The 21,917-nt window shown below is 36.6% G+C and overlaps 1 protein-coding gene across 2 annotated transcripts in view; it reads left to right on the top strand.

Annotated features, from left to right (window-relative positions):
- Positions 1-21,498, top strand: part of LOC102236591 (bromodomain adjacent to zinc finger domain protein 2B-like) — a 33,998-nt gene extending 12,500 nt beyond the window's left edge. The window contains exons 3-37 of one of the 2 annotated variants that reach the window (XM_023336362.1): positions 23-178; positions 909-1,040; positions 1,258-1,418; positions 1,510-1,689; positions 4,001-4,062; positions 4,553-4,980; positions 5,112-5,312; positions 6,392-6,452; positions 6,734-6,842; positions 6,973-7,074; positions 8,019-8,223; positions 8,781-8,873; positions 8,956-9,017; positions 9,220-9,285; positions 10,451-10,516; positions 10,896-10,940; positions 11,129-11,155; positions 11,614-11,679; positions 12,081-12,221; positions 12,525-12,779; positions 13,199-13,422; positions 14,416-14,490; positions 14,588-14,810; positions 14,905-14,967; positions 15,371-15,509; positions 15,595-16,187; positions 17,178-17,343; positions 17,484-17,639; positions 18,608-18,765; positions 18,858-19,063; positions 19,235-19,370; positions 19,691-19,828; positions 19,927-20,195; positions 20,318-20,461; positions 21,152-21,498. In XM_023336362.1, the coding sequence (XP_023192130.1) occupies positions 23-178; positions 909-1,040; positions 1,258-1,418; positions 1,510-1,689; positions 4,001-4,062; positions 4,553-4,980; positions 5,112-5,312; positions 6,392-6,452; positions 6,734-6,842; positions 6,973-7,074; positions 8,019-8,223; positions 8,781-8,873; positions 8,956-9,017; positions 9,220-9,285; positions 10,451-10,516; positions 10,896-10,940; positions 11,129-11,155; positions 11,614-11,679; positions 12,081-12,221; positions 12,525-12,779; positions 13,199-13,422; positions 14,416-14,490; positions 14,588-14,810; positions 14,905-14,967; positions 15,371-15,509; positions 15,595-16,187; positions 17,178-17,343; positions 17,484-17,639; positions 18,608-18,765; positions 18,858-19,063; positions 19,235-19,370; positions 19,691-19,828; positions 19,927-20,195; positions 20,318-20,461; positions 21,152-21,299 (5,456 nt within the window). In that variant the 3' untranslated portion in view covers positions 21,300-21,498. The remainder of the gene's footprint in view (positions 1-22; positions 179-908; positions 1,041-1,257; positions 1,419-1,509; positions 1,690-4,000; positions 4,063-4,552; positions 4,981-5,111; positions 5,313-6,391; positions 6,453-6,733; positions 6,843-6,972; positions 7,075-8,018; positions 8,224-8,780; positions 8,874-8,955; positions 9,018-9,219; positions 9,286-10,450; positions 10,517-10,895; positions 10,941-11,128; positions 11,156-11,613; positions 11,680-12,080; positions 12,222-12,524; positions 12,780-13,198; positions 13,423-14,415; positions 14,491-14,587; positions 14,811-14,904; positions 14,968-15,370; positions 15,510-15,594; positions 16,188-17,177; positions 17,344-17,483; positions 17,640-18,607; positions 18,766-18,857; positions 19,064-19,234; positions 19,371-19,690; positions 19,829-19,926; positions 20,196-20,317; positions 20,462-21,151) is intronic. The other variant, XM_023336363.1, reaches the window with a different exon arrangement.
- Positions 21,499-21,917: the final 419 nt, after the last annotated feature.

Below are 21,917 nucleotides of genomic sequence, written 5' to 3' on the forward strand. Positions count from 1 at the left end.
ACTGTGCTCTTTATTCTTATAGGTCAAACTCACCAGACAGGAGATGAACTTTCAAATATGCAGAGCTGTCCTGCTTTTGGTCTTTTAACCTCAAGTACAAACTGCTCTGAGTTTGTTCACCGAGGAAAAACAGACTTGCCGACAACACCTACACACACACAATTCAAAGTATTTCCAAGTAAGGAATGCTTAAGGTTTCAAAAGTTTTGAGTACCAGAATAGAGCAATTTTTATTGCAAGTGATTAAATATAAATATCATGTACAATTATTTCATGGGTTAGTATCAGATTGTCATGCTATACTAAATAATAATAATAATAAAAACACTATCATGTTTGAACAATAATTTAAAATAAAATGTATAAACTGGGTTAATTCAGATATTTACTCAATGACTGTCTTTACTTCTTGAGACCAGAAACTTTCCAAACTATTAATGTTTTTCTAATAAGTGATGGATAGACCATAGCAGTACATTGGGGGCAGCATTGTGTTGCACCATTCTATATACATCCAGAGAAAACTATTATTCCCAGAGTTTTTTTGACATCACACTATAATTGTATGACAAAATCTTATGTGTTTTGTAGCTGGAGCTTTGTAAACAGAAAATGTCTATGTCAGAATTAGTTATGGGGACAAAATAAGTCTCTTTCCAGATTGTTTCATATGAAACAGTAAAATTAATGGCGATGTTTAAAGATGCAGATGCCAACAACCCTAAACGTCCAAAAATATTTTACATTCTTCAAAATCTACAGTGTTGTACAACAAATGCAGTTTGAGTAATACCAAATATCATTGATATTTTACATAAATTTAAGTTAAGTTCTTCTGACTTTCTGCTTATTGACAGAATATTTACATGTTTATTCTTTATACATGACAAACTGTCTTGTTCACTCAGAGCTGTGGCGGCCTACTGAGATGGATAATTGCAGAGCAGGAGCCGTCTTTCACCCTCTCCTGGGTCTGCATCCTTTCTCTGTACCAGTCTTCAAAACCCATAATCCTGCTGATCCACAACTTTGCTCCTCAGGTAATGAAGTAAAAAAAAAACTGTTGCTCCATCATTGGGTATTATGCAGTACCAAGCACTATTGAATATAAATGACACCTAAATCACAAAGAAACATGGAAGTATTAACTAGTAATATTTATTATCAATACTCAAAATTGACCTCTCCGGGTATCAATGTGGTTCACATTGCACACCCTATACTCTCTTAAGACAATTAAAATGCTACTTTGTGCAGGTGTGGACAGATGGAACACGTCCTCAAACAGGAACTTGAGCAACTGTCTATTACCACTTAAAGAAAAAGAGAAAACTAAAATCAACTCAAGTTGGAGTCAAAATTGCCTTTCTGAGCGTGCACAACACCAGAACAAGACCATTCTCTCAGCAAAGGAAAAGGTTTGTATTAAGCAAATTTTTTTCTTCTTTTTTATCACTCTAGTATGAGGTGAGTGTAATCTTTTTCCAATCGTATTTTGTTGCCATTTAGGATGTCATAAAAAGACCGCTAGAGACACCCAGGTGTAATGTTCGCCTATCAGGATCCTTGTCAGAAAGCTCCAGTGAAGAAAACAGCAGTGATTCTGACAATATGGAGAAAGATGATGAGGATCTAAGCAGCGACAGCGATGACTCTGACTCTGAAAAAGAAATCCCAGTTGGAAAGAAAGTCAGTGGAATTGTGGATGTGCTTTCATAATCTTTGTGTCAAAAGATTTGCATATGTACAGTTTGCTGGAAAATAATTCATAAAACTTGACTTTTCTACATTTGGCACATTGCACACACAAATTTAATTATATTTTAATGGGATAACAGAAAGTATTTCATTAAGATACTTTCTGTTATCCCGAAAAACGATACATGAAAATTTTCCAAACATAAATCTGATAAGTGTGGTCATTTGGGTGACCACAAAGCATAAAGCTTTGTAGAATAAGATTTGCGAGCAAGTTTTTTAGTCTAATTTTAAAAGTTTTTCAAACCTAGATACCAAAATTTTGCATATTTGTCGTTGAAAAATAGCTCAAGCTCAGTTAGATTGGACAGCTTATGTCTATAACGATTAAGATTCAAGTCTTACAGCATATTTTCAGTTGAATTGAAGTTTGGAGTTTGACTTGGCCATTTTAACACATTGATATGCTTTGATCATGAATAATGAACTCCGATAATGAAGAGACTTCTGTGTAGAAGCAGGTACAAAAACATGCAGGATACTGGCTCTCGAGGGCTGGAGTTGGCCACCTTGATTTAAACCCATTGGAGCGCAGGTTGTATATTTAGGGTTGTTGTCTTGTTGTCCCGAACCTTCGGCTGAGTCATCTCTTCTGCAGCATCTTAACAGTTTTTTCTCCAAGATGGCTCCATCCATCTTTCATTAAATTAAATGATTTCCCTTTCCATGTACAAGAAAAGCATCCCTGCAGCATGATACTACCACCACCATATTTTCCTACTTTGTTTTGATCTATCGCTTAAAATATCATTACTATCTATTGATCTTTGTGGTGAATGACAATATGGAAAATGTTTGAGGATAGAAATATTTTAACATTTTGAATTATGCATAAAGAAATATAGTTGGAGTGACAGAACCAACTTTGATAAAGTGTATTTGATAACTTTATATCTGCTCTGGATTTATCAACAATCATGCTCAGTTGGTGGGTGGAAGGCTGGAAGCATGTGTTGGATGACAAAGCTGCTAGTGTAAGAATCTCACAGCAGGAGCTGACATGATGTTCTGTCTTTTTGTTGTTTTCCTCCTACTCAGCATCTGACACAACATTTCTGAGAGTAAAGAGAGGAGACCTTTTGCTGGTGATAGAAAAGCTTGTCAAACAAGTCTTTGTCACAGTGTTCCTGCGACTTCCTCTGATCAACTTCAGTTCCTTTCTTGTCCTGTTGGTCTCCCTACTTGCACAGTCCTGTTTTTCCACAGTGCAGTGACTGCAGAGGAAAAAAGCCAACAGCATAGCAGTGTCGTACATTCCACTGAATTGGCTATTGACAACATTTCTTTAACACAGTCCCACAGCAAGGCCTGCCCTTCACACTCTAACTCTGTTCCAAACCCTATTCTATCAAAGTACAAGTCCACCCCAACACATCCAAAGCACCAAATTCCTTCATCAACTCCAAACCAGAGTTCCACCTTTAAACATAAGTGTACTGGTTTTCTAAAACCTCTTAGAACCAAACCACCTATGCTTTTTTCCACAAAACATTCCTCACATGAATGTAAACCTTTTACACATTCAAGTGCATATACTGCAATACAACTCTAGATATAGAGTGATGAAAGTCGCACCTAAATCATGAAACACCTGCATCAGGTATATATATATATACAGTATATACGTATATATATATTAACCCATTCACCCTTCACTCACCTCACTATTTTCTGTTGTTACTTCTGTTGTAACTGAATAACTGGCATTTATTCAGTTACGACTGAATAAATTCCACTGGTGTTATCAAGGATTTTATTATTCTTCTGGAGTGTCTGACCGCTATGGGACTGAAAATTACAGTGCGTTTTGTTTCTACAAGATTAGCATCACAAAACGGATCACCAATTAGCTCTCTTATGCTTGGGGTTGGTTGTTATTATGGAAAGTAAATCTCTTTTACAGTGTATAGTGATTGTCACCATTGTAAAAATAAGGGATAATGAAGGACTGTGTATTAGGGGAGTTTGGATCCATGTAACGGTTCCCAAGAAAGCACAGCCTTTTGATTGTCAAAGTTTGATAATAGCAACACATCCAACTTGTCAGTTAATGTCTCACAGTGGGAGGGGAGGAAGCTAAACAAATTTCAAAATATTTTTATAGCAGTTTGTCTTCAATATTTGACAGACACTAGCCTGCTTTTCTTTGTCATTTTCCTTTATTACACCTTCATTCGCAACCCACTGCAATACAATGTGAGTGACAGCGATTTATTTGTTGTTTTTCTATTTATTCATAAAGGCTGAAACTCAGATAGATTCTGTGAAGAAGGCTTCCTTTGTACGACCCAAGAACCAAATTTGGTAAGAAAGAAATATTTTACCTCTCTGTTCATGTTTAAAGGCCACTAGCTAACACTGTTCTTTTTAGAACATATTTTATATAAAAAAGAACTTGTTCATTTAAACTGCTTTTTGTAGTTTTATAATTATGCACTTTGGGTGCTGTTGTTAATTAATAATTCTTATAAGGGGCACCACATGGCTAAGTGATTGAGCAGGTGCATTGCACAGAGGCTATAGTCCTCAATGCAGTTGTCCCTGGATTAATACCTGGCCTGGCATCTGCTGCAAGTCTTCCCCTTTTTTTTCTCTGCCCTTCTTCCTGTCAGGCTACTATTGAATAAAGGTCTCTAGTGTCTCTAGCCATAAAAAACTTTAGAAAAATCCTGATTTGTAGGTTTCTAGTTGGAATTTGCAAAAATATGTATGCTCCTCAGACAGTCAAAGTACTGTTAAAATCTTAGTTTGTCATTGTTTATATCCATTCACTTTTGTTCTTTTCATCTGACAGGAACCCAGAGCTGTTCCTGAACCCCCACTTTAACGGAATGGTCAGCACTGCAGATCAAGATGCACCTTTGGCTCTCATAACAAAACCTCGTATCCAAACCAACTCTCCAAGCAAAAGGCCGCTCTTGCCAGCAACCAGCCCTCCCTACCACACACCCGTCAACCTGAGCATTGGCAGCAAGAAGTTGTCAGACACATCTGCTTTCCCATCTAAATCTGCCCCATCAGGACTTGTTCCAGGATCAGCTAAGGCTGTTTCAGTTCTGCATGGAGGGTGTAGGCCAGCAAAATCCAGTTCCTGCTTAAAACCTGTAGACTTAACCAGAAGCAGTGGGTTTGATTTCCACAATAGCAGAGGCTCGGAGGACTCTTCAGGAGACATTGAGGATGACGAAGAGATTAGTCTGAATTCTGGCAGTAGCCTTTCAGGTTAGGTTACAATGCAATAAATATGTTTCTGAAAAGAGCTTAGAGAAATCAGAAAAGAAAAAAAATCTGAAATCAAGTTTGAATGTATGATAGGAATAGACTGAGCCTTCTCTGTCTACAATTACCCTCAGACTCTGGGAGCAATCCTGAGAGTGACAGTGCTGAGGATCATGGGAAGGAGTTCTTTAAGGCAGAATCACGTCTCCCTATTGATGCCAACAGGAGTGCTGCCTTTCTTAACCTGCAGATTCCAAAGCATTTAGGTGTACCAGCCACCAATTCACTCCACCACCATGGCAACCTCCGTGCTCCTTTAACATTTGCAACAGCAGGTAACAAATCTATCTTTTACATACAATATATTTCTAAAGGTTGTCTAGTAAAATTTCAGTAGGAAAGTTTAATCACTATAAGACCCTCCCAAAGTCTGTCTTTTTATTATTATTATTACCATATTTTCCGGACTATAAGCCGCTACGTTTTTCCCACGCTTTGAACAATGCGGCTTTTAACCCGGTGCGGCTTTTCTGTGGATTTTTCTTCAACCGCCATGGGGCTCTTTAGCAGGAAATGAATCATTGGAAGTCAAAATTGGAAATCAAAGAAGTGCTGATTTTCATTTAGAACAAGCACATGCTAGCAGCAGGCACGACGGAGAAATGTTTTCAAACTCATACCCCCTCATCATGAAAACAACATGAAGAAGTTCACATGATGGCGCTTTTAAGTTGAAGGCTATCAATCTGGCAGTACAGATCGATAGCCGCTGTACGTAAGCTAGGTGTGAATGAATCCATGGTTCGGAGTTGGAGACGCAGGTCTGCGTCCTTAATAGCAGATTTATTAAGAACGCAGCCGTCTGCCCTTTGATCTATTTTGTTTTGCTCTAAAATGTGTGTATTTTCCCCTCTGGGCAGTCTAACAAAATTACCCCACTTTGACACAAGATAAAAAAATAAAATAAAAATCTGTGTTCACAATAGAAATATATAAATAGAATGCTGTATTACATAATAAATAGAATGCTTTATTACATAATGTTGTTAATGGTAGTAGTACATTTATAAATGTATATAGATATATATTTTGTGTTTAACAATATTTAATAATACATTTAAGTAATTGACTAAAACCCATCTGATTTTTTGTTGTCTAGAATTGTTTAGATCAGATTCACATTTAAGATGCACTTGAATAAATGAGAAAATGGATTCAGTGACTATATGTTTCAGAATACTAGACGACAAAAACAGTTTTCATTTACATCTATTAAAATTATTAAGATACATCATTCTTGTTTGCAACAACATGACCACCTTCAATTTTTCCACTATTATCCTCCTCTATTTTAAAAACAATAGCTTATATTTAGTAAATGAGAAAAACAATAATTTTCCCTTCTGTTTTTTAGGTTTGAAGAAAAAAAGGAGAGTCACAGATGAGAGAGCTCTGCAATTACCTCTCAAGTTTGGGTGAGATTTTGCAGCTAATCCTTTGTTTACATGGTTATTTGCCGAATTGTTGATATCAAAGCCAATTTTTAGGTAGAATTAGGGTTTCTCACTAAGGTCTGCATTTATTTTATAAAGAACATTCTTTGATGTATGTCCAAAATTTTAAAATCGGATCCTATCTCTGGCTCAAATATTAAATTGATAAAAATAATTTTAAACTCCGTTTATTCCAATATATTTATTATAGGATATTAATATATTTATTTTATAACATTTTTGTTCTTGATATTCCTCTTCAGATGGGAGAGAGAGACCCGGATGAGAACTATTACAGGCCGCTTGCAAGGGGAGGTGGCTTACTTTGCTCCGTGTGGGAAAAAGCTGCGTCAATATCCTGATGTAGTGAAGGTAAATAAATGATGTGTAGTGTAGCTGAGCTTTTCTAAAAGACTGAGTTAGAGCTTTAAATTGTTTGAGTTTGAAGCTTCTGTTGACAGTTGAGCTGAATAATTACTTTGTGTTACTCTGTCCTCCACAGTACTTGGTCCGGCATGGAATAACAGAAATTTCCCGGGACAACTTCAGCTTTAGCACAAAAATTAAAATTGGTAACTTCTATGAAGGTAGAGAAGGACCAGAGGTAAAAGTTTTACGTCCAAGCTCTATTTATTGAATTTATTATTAAGTTAAGCCCAAGATTATTTGCACCAATGGCAGATTAAAATAAAAATATTTAATGGGATTACAACAGTTAACCCCATTTTTAATTACTGCAAACCAACATTTTGCCTGTGTTTTGAATATTTTATCTTTGGTGATGAACTCAAAGACTTTAAGGTCAGAAGTCCTCCTTGCCATCATCCTAAAGTTTATCTCTCTGCTGAGATTTTCTATTGGTTTCAAGTTTTAACTGTTAAAAACCACACTAAATCATTCATAATATCTACAGTTAGTAAAACATATTGGAAAGTAATAGTTCGAAAGAACATTTGCCAGGTGCATGAATAATTTTGGACTAGAGTACATCTAGTCATCTAAATAGCAGTATTTGAGGATATGTTGATCAAATATATGACTAAAACTGATGTTGACGCTTTACATGCATTCATCATTTATACTGATGTCATATTAATTTAATGTTTTTATTTAAACTGCTATTTTTTTCTGTTGAAAAATGATCATGCAACCAACTTGGATTTATGTTTTAATATAAGACTTTCTTGCACAGGTTTGAATTCACCCCATTAATATTTAGCTGCACCTTGACCACATGATTTTTGTAGACATAAAACAGTTTTTTTTTGTCACTTAAAATGTACAGCATAGATCTTTCTCTTTTTGTCTGTGGATTAGAGAAAATGAACAATGCAGAAACAATCAAGCTATACATTCTATTATTAATTACTGCTGTGTTGAAAAAGATTATACACAGTTTTCATGAAAGCTGCTGACCTCAAATGAGTTTCCATGGGTTCTTGTATTAAACATGCTAACTGGAAAAAAATAGATCTACACTCTAATGAGAGTGCAGGTTATTTTACCCCTTGTTTGTTTTCCATCTCTGACTTTCCTGATCTTTGTCAGGGTTTACAGTGGTTCCTGATGACAGAGGAGGATATTTCTTCTTGTATCATAGCAATGAATGGACAGCGCAGCCGACAAACAAAATCCAAACACCAGACTGCAAACAATGTTTTTGCAGCCCAGCATCATCATCCTGCATATTATAGTGAACCTCCTCTTCAAGATATTAGTGACTCAAAGTTATTACGTAAACTGGAAGCTCAAGGTTAGTTTGCATCACTGAAATACTCAGCATGCAGAAGCTGTTCAACTTTTCGCTGGTGTTGCTTTAGACCATCTTAAAATCCAAATATCTTGGTTACTTTTTGTCTTACTGAAAACTATGTACCACGTGACTGTGGTTATCTCTAATTTCATGCTTTTTACTGTGTAAATTTAATTTTGCTTTAGTGCATTTGATAGCAGTGCAAATGCAATGTCTAATTCCCACCAGTTTGACCAGTTTTTACTGGGACTCCTCTTTACAATGGTAGAAAACCAGACCAAGATGTTTACATGCTTGCTCTTATTGTTACAGCTGAAGACTGAATGGAAGAATAACCTTAATCTGAGTCTGAGCACAAAAATCTTGTAAAAAGTTTTGTGATCAATCTACTGTCAATATTTCTTTAAGTCTTAGCTTTTTCAAACCATAAGTTTTTTTTCCTCTGTTAAAATTATTTACTAATCAAAGAAGTTTGGATTGCTCTGTTTATTTGTTTTTTTTTTATTATTCTGTATTCTTATATTTTGCATTTTATTTGATATTTTGTCATGTTGCAGAAATAGCTCGACAGGCAGCTCAGATAAAAATGATGCGAAAACTAGAAAAACAGGCCATAGCACAAGCCACCAAGGAGGCAAAAAAGCAACAAGGTAAACAGTTGCTGTTCAATCAGACTCTCTTCTAATTCAGATTAAAAGTTATGTTCAGAATTTATTCCTTTGAATATTCCAGCAATAAGGGCTGCTGAAGAGAGGCGGAAGAAAAGAGAGGAGATGAAGATTCATAAACAACAAGTATGTTTTTTTTTGTTTGTTTTTTTCTGCAGTAATTCATGTTCCTATGAATTACTCCTATGGTAATTTATATTGCTGCAACTTCCATATTTGCATTAACACTTTGTAGACCTTCATTTCCCATTCTGCTTCTCCTCACTGCTTTCTACCATGCATGACTTAACAGTTAATCCATTTGATCTTGCCCTCATCCTTTCTCCAGGAGAAGATCAAGCGCATTCAGCATATTCTTATGGAGAAAGAACTCCGTGCACAGCAGGTTCTTGAGGTTTGTCCTGAAATTTGAAACACCTCCTATCTGCTTTGGATAATAATAATAAAAAAACCTACTAATGCTAACACTTTCTTTGCAAAAGTACAATTAGATATGAAAAGCCCCCCATACGTGCTGAAGTTTAATGAAAAATAGAGTATTCATTAATCAAGAGAGGAGAAGAATTTACACGGGAATGTGTAATACACCTATTTTACACTCCCTCATTAATAAAAGCTGTGAAGTATTTCAGCCTTTCTAAATCAAATTTCAGCTGACACGCTTAGTAAGAGGCTCTTAATAGGATTCCATTAGAGCTGCAATCACTGATAAAAACATTGCTTAATTTGCACTCACACTGTTTTTTTTTCATTACTATTACGACAGTTTTGTATTTTGTAATGAATGAAAAATGAGAATCTCAATGCCTAGAATTCCATATATTCAATACAATGTTATCTGGAAACTGCTGTGTAGAATCAAGCTTACTAAGCAATGTACAGTAGAGAAAGCTTCCTCAGTCCTGTCATTTCATTGTAATGATGATGGTGATACATTTTAAAATTGTTTTAATCTCTCCAAAATAAAATAATTACTTTGGTGCTGGTGGTCTGACCCAAGTGTTTCAGTTGGGCTGGATGAACTCTGCTTTGTGACAAAGTCAGACACATAAATGGTGTCACTGATGCATGCCTCAGTCCAGCACCAGGTTATCTGTAATATGTTGCCTAGGTCCACCTAAATTAATCATACAGCAATTTGAAGTAGGATAAAACGTAATCACACTTGCATCAAGCTGGATCTACACATAGAATCTGGTACTGCACACTACATGAAACAGCTCTTCCAGAGAAGAAACCCACACACCTCCAAATTGTCCAAGTAAACTGGATGTCTAAGTCCATGGGAAACTATGAAATCTTAAGGCTGCAGTTTAATTTTAAAATATATTTGACACTATCATTGAGAGCCCTATGCTTCCGATTTTGTCATATGGAGGGGGGCGGTCTCTAAAATCCTGACAATCTTTACTATTTCTTTTGTACTTTCTGTACAGCACTTTGGTCAATGTAACAGATGTTTCTAAATGTGCTAAATGCATAAGTTTGAACTTCTATATGATGTTAAAGTGACCGTACTCCTATATTTTGACCTTGGCTGTGTGTGTTTTTGCTTACAGGCAAAGAGAAAGAAAAAAGAAGCTGCAGCCAATGTGAAAATGTTGGAAGCAGAGAAAAGAAACCAGGTGAGGTAAACTTTAATTAGTGCTGTTTTGGTTTACCAATTCTTTTTACCCATTTGCCCTTTGCATACTGGAGGCATCATCGCTCTAGCATTGCTATTTTCTGACTTTTCTACAGAGTGTCAGTGTCAAAGTTGTTGATTGCCTTGCAACATCAGTGTAATTACAAAGAGGCAAACTAACCTCATTTTCATGTACATGCACTTATGATTGACGATGTCTTCATTTGCACATTTCATTAGTCAGTGATCTTTATAGGGTTGGAAGTTTGACAATAAGATTGTTCAGTACAATGAACCAAGCTTGCCTTTTCTGCATGCCATTTAATTATGGTTATTTATGTGCTCATGTTTGGGTTTCTAATCGAATCCTTTGTTTGAAGGAGAGAGAGATCCGTAAACTTCAATCTTTCTTACAGAAGCACCAGGTAGGATTTTTGTCCAAAACTGACAGCAATATTATTCTTAATCTACATAATGTTCCAAATGAATTTAAGTTGTTTTAGCTGTTCATTATTTAATCTTTTTTTTCCCCCTGTTCCATACGTGAATTTTCTGGCTTTGGTTTTACTTGTGCTTTTCTGATTTCTAATTCTATGCCAAATCTTTCTCCCAGGAGCAGGAGAGGTATAGGCTAGATATGGTACGGGCATGTTATTGTTTTGTACATTTAGAACAACAAATGCATGTGCTATATGAATAGCTAATATCATATTGTTGCATCCCTCTGCATGGCTTTTCCAGAATAATCCACTGCACACCTCTGCTATTGGTCACTCTGTATAAATGCATCCCTTATCTTTCTAATATGATTAAAATGCACTCAGGATTAATATCAGACTGCCACTGCAAAACACTGAGAATATATGTATGTTGTGTGTATGTTTACCATCATGTTCTCCAGAACGGTTCATCCTTGCATGAGCTGTTAAATGTAGCACTGAAGTAAACAGTTTTCTCTTTTAACTTTGAGTTCTGCTTCCCATGCTTCTTATTTAAAGAAGCTGTTTATCATAATTGTCATTGATATTTCTAGGATTTATCCCAATAGATTGAACAGTTGCAAATTAAGATGAAAAACACTTTTCTTTTGACTGGTAGGAGAGGGAGAGGCGCAGACAGCACAGGATTCTCATGAAAGCTGTGGAGGCCCGGAGGAAGGCAGAGGTGATGAACTACTGCTTACATCTTAACCTTTTGCACCCTCCGATAAGGTTACATTTCATATTGGAGAGTTAGTTTTAGCCATACTTGTTTTTAAAAATAATAATTTATTAAGTATCCACTTTCAAAATTTGAAAATCTTCTTAATTTAATGTCAGCTTTACACTTCTGCACTAAATTGTCAATTTTCATGAAATAAAATTTCAGTAAAATGTACCAAGCTTTATAGTTGTAAAATAACAAATGTTTTAAAATGCACAAGAGATTTACATACTTAGAAGGTACTGTATATTTGTGTTTTAAATGATGTAGTTGCATTGTATCGATTTAAAGCCCCATCAAAAAATTTAGAACAAGCCTATGGTGCTTTTGTTGGGATGGTAAATCTAATTTCTTTGTTGCAGGAGAAAGAACGTCTGAGAAAAGAAAAGAAAGCAGAGAAACAATTAAACAAGAAGAAGAAACTGGAGCTCAGAAGACTGAAGCAGAAAAAAGCTAAGGAGCTATTGAAGCCAAAAGAAGACATGTGTTTACCAGATCATAAGGTATGCATAATGTGAGCTGTTTATCAATGCCATAATCACTGTAATGTTGCTGAAGCTGCATGCTTGAAGATTTGAACAGCTCTTTGTGTACTTGACAACCAAACTACACTTAAACTGATTTAAATTGAAACGGATGTAGATCACAACAGTGCCATCAAGTGGGTACTCTTGGTATAACCATAAACCAGATATCACTGCTTACATAATTTATTTGAAAATACTTTGAGACTTATAGCAACGTGTACATCATTCATTTTAATCCACAATTTAAAAAGCTAAGAATAATTATGTTCCTTTCCCCAGCCTCTTCCAGAATTACCTTGTATACCTGGACTGATTTTACCGGGAAAAACATTCTCTGACTGCCTGATGGTGTTACAGTTTATCCGTAACTTTGGGGCGGTTCTAAAACTCGGATTAAACTCAAACCAGATCACTATAAGCGACCTGCAAGACGGGTTGCTCAACATTGGGAACAGTTTGCAGAAGGTGCAGGACCTGCTGGTGAGCATGCTGTCTGCAGCTGTGTGTGATCCGGGTATACCAGCAGGCCATAAGGTGAGGGCATGTCTTTTCACCTGTATCATTTCTGCAAGTATTTAACTGCAAGAGGCTGAAAATGAATGTCAAATATGCATATAGTATTAAATGGGGACAGATGCACAAAAATGGCAAAATACAACATACTGATGTTCTTGTTTTGCTGGAAGACATAGGTAACTAGATTTGGTCAGGAACTTTAGCAAATGGCATCCTAAAACTTGATATGTGCTGTGACATATTTTTATTTTCTTTTGGCCAAGGATTTAATTCACATTGTGTTCTTACAGTCTTCCAGGAAAGAAGTATTTTATATCAGTTTTTATCCTTTGTAACTTAGCACCACTATCTTAGTTCGAAAAAGTCAACCGGTTTTGAATTCTTCGTGAGTTGGAACCAGCTAGAGATTTAAAAAAAAAATTGTTTGACTGTTTCAGTGCAAAACCCTGTTGGGAGACCATTTGACTAATGTGGAGATCAACCAAGACAATGTGTCTGAGATCCTGCAAATCTACATGGAAGCCCATTCTGAACATACAGAGGTGGCTGCTCTGGCCCACAGCCTTGAAACCAAGGCGTTCCAGGCTCACAGTCCATCAGATAAGGCTGCAATGCTGGCGTTCTTGGTTAACGAACTCTGCTGCAGTAAGGCTGTGATCAGGTAAGATTACCTTCAGATTTATTTTTACAATTAAAGTTAGGAAATGTTTGTCAGAATTGCTGCTTCACATTGAGTTTTTCCGATTTGTATGTTTCTTTCCATCTATTGATGTGGATCAAGTATTTATGTCACTGAGTGAAGAAGCCTAATTGACAACGCTCAACATGTTGACAAAATAACTCTGTAATCTTTACTCTTCATTTCCCGGTGTGGTACTGATAGAGACTCTGGCTCATTCTTTGTCCTGTGTTTTCCTTCAGTCAAAAATTTTCTGTCTGTATGTATTTGATCAAGAACTCCAGAAAATTGTTAATTTGCATTGACTTTAGTGTTTTACAAAAAAAACTAAACATCCTCTTTTGAAATCTGTTCATGCTCACAAGTAAATTAACCACTCCAGAAATGATCCTCACAACATTTAAAAGCAAAAAAAAAATAAAAATTAAAAAAATTAAATGAATGTAGGAATTTGTTCTGTATCAGGACAGTAAAAACAGGGGCTCTGTATGCTAACAAAACTTTGGAAATATTTACAATAACAAGTTCACTTAAAATGTTAGGCTAATTCATGTCCTTGACAGAAAAAAAGCTTAATTTATTTGTAAAACTTCTTTGTTGTACCAATATATGTATGAAAATGTCAAATTCTGGCTGACAGGGACTTTCACCAGGTTGCATCAGACAATGCGTCTTGCTTTAAAGTATACTTTGCACTCTTTGATGTGTTAAAATGCCTCAGATCCTTCTGTTTTATTGTTTTATTATGAGCTACACAAAAGAGGTAGAGGAAATGTGGTATAAGGGAGCAGGTCTTTTAAATCCAGTGTAGATAATTGGGAATCAGTCCAGGGATTCACTGCTAGAGGCTATTTTCCCTTTTATTATTAATGAAACTGCTGGGTGATCAGACTGCTACAGATACTCACATTTAGTCAACTAAATCTGCACTTAGCAGGCAAAAAAAGGTTGATGGTTTTGCCTGATGTTTTTCAGCCACATCGACAAAAATATAGATTATATGACCAACCTGAGGAAGGATAAGTGGGCATTAGAGGGAAAGCTGCGCAAGTGAGTAAATAAGCCATCTGAGATGTCTTATGGATGTTAGTTGAATATTGTTACATTTGTATTGAAATCAAATTTTGCCAACTTTTTGTTTCTGTAGATTGAAGAACATCCATGCAAAGAAAACAGATACAAGACACATTGATGGAAGAGAAGAGAACCATACCTTCAGCAGTGTCACTGTCCAGAACACATGTAAGAGGAAAAGCAGGAGCAGCGAAGAAGAGGATGAAGACAGCAAAGACCGAGGAGAGGATTATGATGGACAGGAGGAAGAAATGAGGAGAAGGAAAATGAAGAAATCAGAGACATATGGAGAGGAGGTCAGAAATTGTATCCTCTAAGTGGAAAATCATTGTTTCAAATATTAACTATCAGCCCATTCTCTAGCGTCACAAATATATATATTTCTCCTAGGAAGCTGCTAGACATTCAAGAGACATTACTGAACTAGAGACAAAGATCCAGAAAACATGCAAGGTAAAAGAAGACGGTTCATGTCTTCATGATGAATGCCTTTACAGAAAAATAATCATTAAGTAGTTATTTTGTTTCAATTATTCAATTCACAAAGAGAGACTTGTGTATGATCGAGATTACATTACACATATATACCTGTAAAAAAAGCATTATAATTGGTAACCTTCAGCTTGTTTGGAATCTTGGCATTTGTCTCCCAGTATCCTCTTGACATTAGTCTAAAGGCATAAAATTTAACCATAGCCATCATAATCACAACTGAAAATACATCAGACTGAGTGTATGTGTTTATATATTACTTGAGTTTCTCTTTTTGTGTTGAATTACTACGACTAATATTCACTGGCATTGTAATTCACTGAGATGCATTTATCTAAATTTAGATTTTGTTTTCTCTTTTAAGTTGCAAAGTGAAATTAGTCAGAAGCTGTTTGAAGCATCTCACTCACTGCGCTCGATGGTTGTTGGTGAAGACCGATACACGAGGCGTTACTGGCTCCTCCCACATTGCGGGGGCATATTTGTTGAAGGAGTAGAGAATGGTAAATGTAAATTCAGAATTGATGATTGAATTCTTAGTTATTGTGTTCCATATTTCTTAGTTGGCCAAATGTTTGTCTTTCACAGAGTTGGAGGAGGTGGAGAAAGACGGGGGAAGACAGAAGGCTTCTGTCAGAGTAAAGGAGGAGCAGCAGAAAAAGATCTCACAACAGAGGACAGAAAATGTTAAAACCAAGGCAGAGTGCCAGCAGAACAATGATGACAATCTTCTCCAAAAGTCTTTTTCTAAGCTCAGCAAACTGTTTGAAGCAGCCAAAATGGATCAAAACTCAAACATTGATGCTGAGAACACCCATCATAGTCAAGTTTCTATCACAGAGCCTTATCATTCCTATTGTACCCTGGAGACAGATAAAACTTCAGCTTCATCTACGCTCAGTGCTGTGCAACTCAACAATAACTGCATGACCCGCAGCCCTCAATCCATCCTGCCTGACAATCAGCCGTCTGCAGTATTGACTGAAAAAAGCAGTGAGTGGTTTAGCCTCCTGCCCCGCGCTCCTTGTGATGGCTCTTCTGTGGTCTCGAACATCAGTTGTCCAGCTTTCGTCTCCTCCTCACAACTTGTCAGGACCGAATCCTCCTCATCTCTCCTCCCAAATACCCCAAAGAAAAACACCAAAGCTGGGATTAATAGACTACATTCAGCTGACTCTCAGGTCAGTCATTATTTTATTGCAGTATCAAACAATTAGGTTTGCTTTGTTGAGATTTAGTCAGAATCCAAGGGAATGTTTAAAGGTGGCCTATTGTGCTTCCTTGAACAGGTTAGGTTAGGTCTATGGGCTATTCAAAACAGATTCATTATATTTCTTGCACAAAATCATTCTTTGATAATGAGATTTTAGTCTGCTCAGTTCTGCCTATTTAGAGCTCTTTTAAGAATGAGTGTGTTTAGGGCTTCTTGTCACTTTAAATCCAAATAAGCTGATGCTGGCCACACCACCCCATCAGCCCCTCGGACTCATTTACTCTGGCACATGAAAATGGTTACAAACAGATGTGTAATTATACAACTGTACATATTTGGAAAGCAGAAGTAGAGTCTGCTGTTCAACCAACAGGAAAGCAAATGGTTTCTGGATGGTAAATCAACAGCAAAACACTTGTTTTTTCCAGCAGTCATTGTACAGCAAATACAAAGGCAAAACCAGCTGACCAATCATGCTGGAGCTCCGCTTGGGTTGCCAGAAAATGGGCTCGGCTTCGCTGAGGTTTCTAGATGAGGTGCAGTGCCTGCGGATTTGTGACGTTACATTAGGAAGGTCTTGCTCATTCTCTAGACATCCAAAACCATGAACTTATTGTCCAAAAATGGCTAGGTGTTTTTTTTTTAAGTGCTAGAGGTATTTCTAGTAGCAGTAGAGGCCCAAATTGATGTGCAAAAACTTGCAAAAGGTGAATTTTTAAAATATTAAAATTTTTTATTTTATTACTTATTTTAATACTTAAAATTACATTTTTACTTTTGCTGTATGTAATGAGAAGTGAAACAAACTTTTGTACTGTGCATTTTATCATCTCATAAAGTAAAGTCTGGCATTCATCTGAGCAGTCTGACACTGTATGACATGTTCATCTTAGCAACAAGTTCCAGCCTGTCCCCCTCTCCCTCCTCTATAACCTCTTTGCTGGATCTAACCTCCCAGGAAGCAGAGGGTAATCGAGACAAGGACCTCTGTCTGGCAGATTGCGACTCTGTCGACAAGAGTGAGACCACAGAGCCTCTGAATAACAAGCCTGCTTGTGCGTCATTCTCTCCTCTGGAGGTAGTCAAGGCTCAGGACTACATTTGTCCTCAGCCAGTTCCTGAAGGTAAGAGGGAAACCTCTCTGGTATGTGGGAAGTTAAATATTGTGGACTAAAAAGCCATCAGGATACACCCTGTGATAATGTGATAATTGTCAGCCCAAAGAACTTGAAGAATCGTTAAATCTGAATGCATGTTTTGGCAGAGATGCTGAGAGGCTGGTGGAGAATTTCAGATGCGGAGAACCTGCAGAGTCTGGTCAATTCTCTCCACAATCGGGGTATCAGAGAGAGGATGCTGCAGAAACAGATCCAAAAAAATATGGAGCACATGAGCCAGATCTACGCCAACCGAACAAATGGTAATTTAAACTTCAACTAATATATGAACAAGCTGAAATGTTGTATTTTGAGATACACAAATTACATTGGCTTGAAAAAGTATTCATATCACCTTTTATCAAAATACATTCAATAAACAAGTCAGGGCACCATCTGGTTATCAGGAATCATTGGCCATATACATTCACTGTATCAGTTTATGAAGGAGTGAATTCAGTGTTACTTGACAGTGGACACTGTACCCATACCCCAGAACAATCAGAAACAACTTCTTTGCAGAGGGAAAGTGTATGTGTGCATAGGGACGTGTGTATACGTGAAACACAAGACGGATGAAGGGTGTCATCTCTATGTTGAATATTGGCGCCAAATTACCACAATGGGACAAATGGCTAAGCTGATGAAGAAAACCTGTCAGTAGTTGGAAAAGACTTGAAACTGGGGCAGATGTTCATTGAACAATGACTCCAAACATACACCCAGAGCTGCAAAGTAAAGATTTATCAAACTTACTCTTGTGTTGGAATGGCCCACTCAAAGTCCAAGCATAAATCCAGGTGATTATCTTGCAAGACTCGAACATTTATGTTAACAGATTCCTTTCATCTAATCTGACTCCACTTGAAACATTTTTTACAAAAACAAATAGTATAGTTTTCATTTTCTAGTCATGCAAACCTGCTAGATACATAACAAAAAAAACTTGCTGATGCACTTCTCCAAAGAAATGGCTCAGAGAAGCTAAATACAAATACACCTCATTTTCTGGCTCTTCCTTTGTAGTTAACTAATAATATAAAACAAACCAATCATTTTGTTTTTGCTTCACAGTTGCATACTATAACATGTTAATTTGTTGGATAAAATCACATTAAAATATACTGGGATTCGTGGCTGTGATGTAAAGACATTCAATGGATATGAATACTTTTACAAGGCTTTGCAAGTTGACTGTAGATCCTAAAATATTTTACTATGTCTGTGGCAGCAGAATTTGATACAAAAGACCCAGAAAAGCAGAAGATAAGCAGGGAGATTTTTGAAGACTGGTGTGTTGAACAGCGAGCCGTAGAGGTGGACAGCAATCTGCTGCTGCAGGTAGAAGCTCTGGAGAAAAATGTAATATCTGCCAATTTACACATTCAGGTATGTATCTGTGTCTGATTTATAAACTCCAAAATAAAATAAGATTCTTTCAGCACCATAATGGTTATAATGCACAAATGTATCTACTTTAGGGTTGGATGCCTAGTGAACCCAAGTACAACAGTGACGATCTGGTCTATTTTGAACACAAGCCCTTCTCTTCTGTTTCTTTGGAAAACAAAAAATGGGGAGAAACTCAACAGGAGACACTTTCAGGCTTTTTGATGCGACGCTCCAACAACCTTCTTGACATAGCAGTCATCAGGCTTGCAGAGCTGGAGAAGAACATTGAGCGAAGGTAGACCTCAAACTACACACCTCTGATCTGACAGCACAATGTGATAATCATGTTTGTATTTGAGGTAAAGTGAGACAATGGATGGTGCTTTGTAACTAAAAATTACATGGTCTGCTGCTTATTCTTTTTTAAAATAAATTCTCCAATGAGTCTTATATTGTCTCTTTACAGCAACAAAGAGGAGGTTGCTCATGGGATGAGACAGTGGCATAAAGCCCTCGGTAAAATCCGCAATTCAGCACAGCTGTCTCTTTGCATTCAGCATCTGCAGAAATCTTTTGTTTGGAAACAAGACTTCATGAAAGTGGTTGGTGTTTTCCTGATATCTCTGTTTGGTTATATGTTAAAAAAATTTATTGCAACACTTCGACTAGGGAGCATGTGCTTTGTAAACATCCCTAATAGTCATTTGTTCTGAGCTATCTGAAAATAGGCTGTTTAATAGATTAATGTATTACCATCTGAAATGTTAACAGTCATGATTAAACATTTTAGACTTAGACTTAGACTGACTTTATTATCATTTTGCATGCACAGGGTGTATACAGAATGAAATTTTGTTTAATTATCATTTGAAACTTTTCAAAGTGATTATGTATATTTGTCGTTATATTTTTGTTTTACCAGCAGTGCCAGCTCTGTCAAAAAGGAGACAATGATGATCTTCTTTTACTATGTGATGGCTGTGACAAAGGCTGCCACACTTACTGCCATAATCCAAAGATAACCGTGGTACCTGCTGGAGCATGGTTTTGTTCTTCTTGTGTGAGTGAATGATTCCTTTTGACAATTTGTTCTTAATTTTCAACAGACAGATGGTACATTTTTAGATCTCCTAAAATCTTCTGTGTTCCGTCATTCAGGAAAGTGGTCAAATCCCTCCCGGTGGGAAGCAACAAAACCAAACAGCTGGAGGAAAGCATAAAAGCAGTGAGGTAAAACAAAACTGTAAGCCATCTGTGAAGGGAGAGCTTGTCAGTGAGGAGGTTGCCAGCAGCAACAACATGCCAAAAAGAGGTTCCAAGGAGTTCAAAAAGAGGAAAGGAGAAGACAGCTCTGAGCCCAGGTTTGACAGCCTTGTCTCCTGTGCAAAAAGGGCCAAAACACCTAACAGTGAGCTGGCTGTGTGTAGGTCTGTACATGCACATTCAGAACATACGGCATTTGTCTTTTTTGTATAAAACAACCATAATATTTTGTTCAAGAAAGTGACACTTGATAGAAAAAGGATGACCAGCTGTTTCTTCCTTTCAGAGTGCTGTTGGCTGAGCTGGAGGCCCATCAGGATGCGTGGCCCTTTCTGAGCCCAGTTAAGCTCAAGTCTGTCCCTGGATACAGAAAGGTCATCAAGAAACCAATGGACTTCTTTACTATTAAGGAAAAACTCATCAACAACATGTAAGTATCAATATCATTGTGCCAAATTGGTCATATGTTTTTTTGTTGTTTTTTTTTACTTATTATGGGTATATACAGCACATGTGTATATACATTCCCTTTCAAAAGTGTATATGTCCCTCATACTTTTCCACATTATGTTACATTACAGTACCAATTTTCATTGAGTTGATCCATTAGATAAAACCCTAGGTTTTATATGATATGAAATTTAAAGTAGTGCATAATTAAAAAGAAAATGTTTCCAATTTTTTTTTGGTTTTTACAAATAGTCTGGAAAGTGTACTTTGACTAAACAATTCTAATGTATACTTATGCTCTGATCTAAATTCTTGCATTGCTATATGTTTGGGATTGGTATGTTCCGTCTATCTTGATGATGCTCAGTAATGTTCTCAAGCAGACCTATGAGGCCTAAAAGCAATATTTATGTTCTGACTCAAAACTGGATTGAATCATATTTACTTTTGATTTTGGGTTGAGTGTAAAGCCAGTTGAAAACAGTTTTTAAACCACTTCAAAATTATGCCCCATTTGAAGTTGATCTATCTCAAAAAAGTCATTAAAATAAATTTAACTTCTCAAAATGTAAATAAACGGCAAAGGGTAGGAATCATTTTTGCAAAGTACTGTAAATAACTATATATAAAAGTCTGGTGTGTAAATTAAACTGTTCTTTTATGATTACAGGTATTTAAATCAGGAGAACTTCATTATTGATGTGAACCTGGTTTTTGATAACTGTCAAAAATTTAATGAAGACGACTCTGAAATTGGACAAGCCGGCCACAGGATGAAGAGATTTTTTGACAAACGATGGACCGAGTTACTGCATTGAAAAAAAAAAAAAAAAAACACCACAGTTGACGCAGCAATATTATTCTTTATAATTAAAGCTCTGGCTTTCACTTTTGACCAGATTGCACACCTTTTGTAAACACTGATGTGCAGAGTCAATAAAGGTAACAGGAAAGACTTGTGGAATGTCTGGTTGTGTTGAATACTGCTTTCTTTAATAAAATACACTTCATCCTGAACCCAGTGTTGTCAGAAATCCAATTTATCAAGTGGATATATGTGTTTTTTTAAAGATTATATTCAAGTTCTTGTCATTGGGTATTGGATTTCACAAATATTATTATTATTATTATTTTAGAAAACGTGATATACAAAGTACATGAACTATTTGACTCTGGACAAAAGAACTGCATGAAACCGCAGGATTACTGACAGGTAGCTGCATGTGAAAGTGAATAGATCCCCCCCCCCCCCCCCCCCCAAAATTGGCCACAACAAAACGCATGAAATTAGCTTAGGAGGAGCAGCAGAACAGACTGGAATGACCCAATTCATTGATAATTTCTAGGGATCACATAAGTGGCAAATTCACAGAAAATGTATACATTAGTCAATGTTTCACAGATGCTGATCATACTTATATTCATTATCCACAGTT

Source organism: Xiphophorus maculatus, chromosome 7, assembly GCF_002775205.1.
Source record: "Xiphophorus maculatus strain JP 163 A chromosome 7, X_maculatus-5.0-male, whole genome shotgun sequence".
In the NCBI taxonomy this organism is placed as follows: Eukaryota; Metazoa; Chordata; class Actinopteri; order Cyprinodontiformes; family Poeciliidae; genus Xiphophorus; species Xiphophorus maculatus.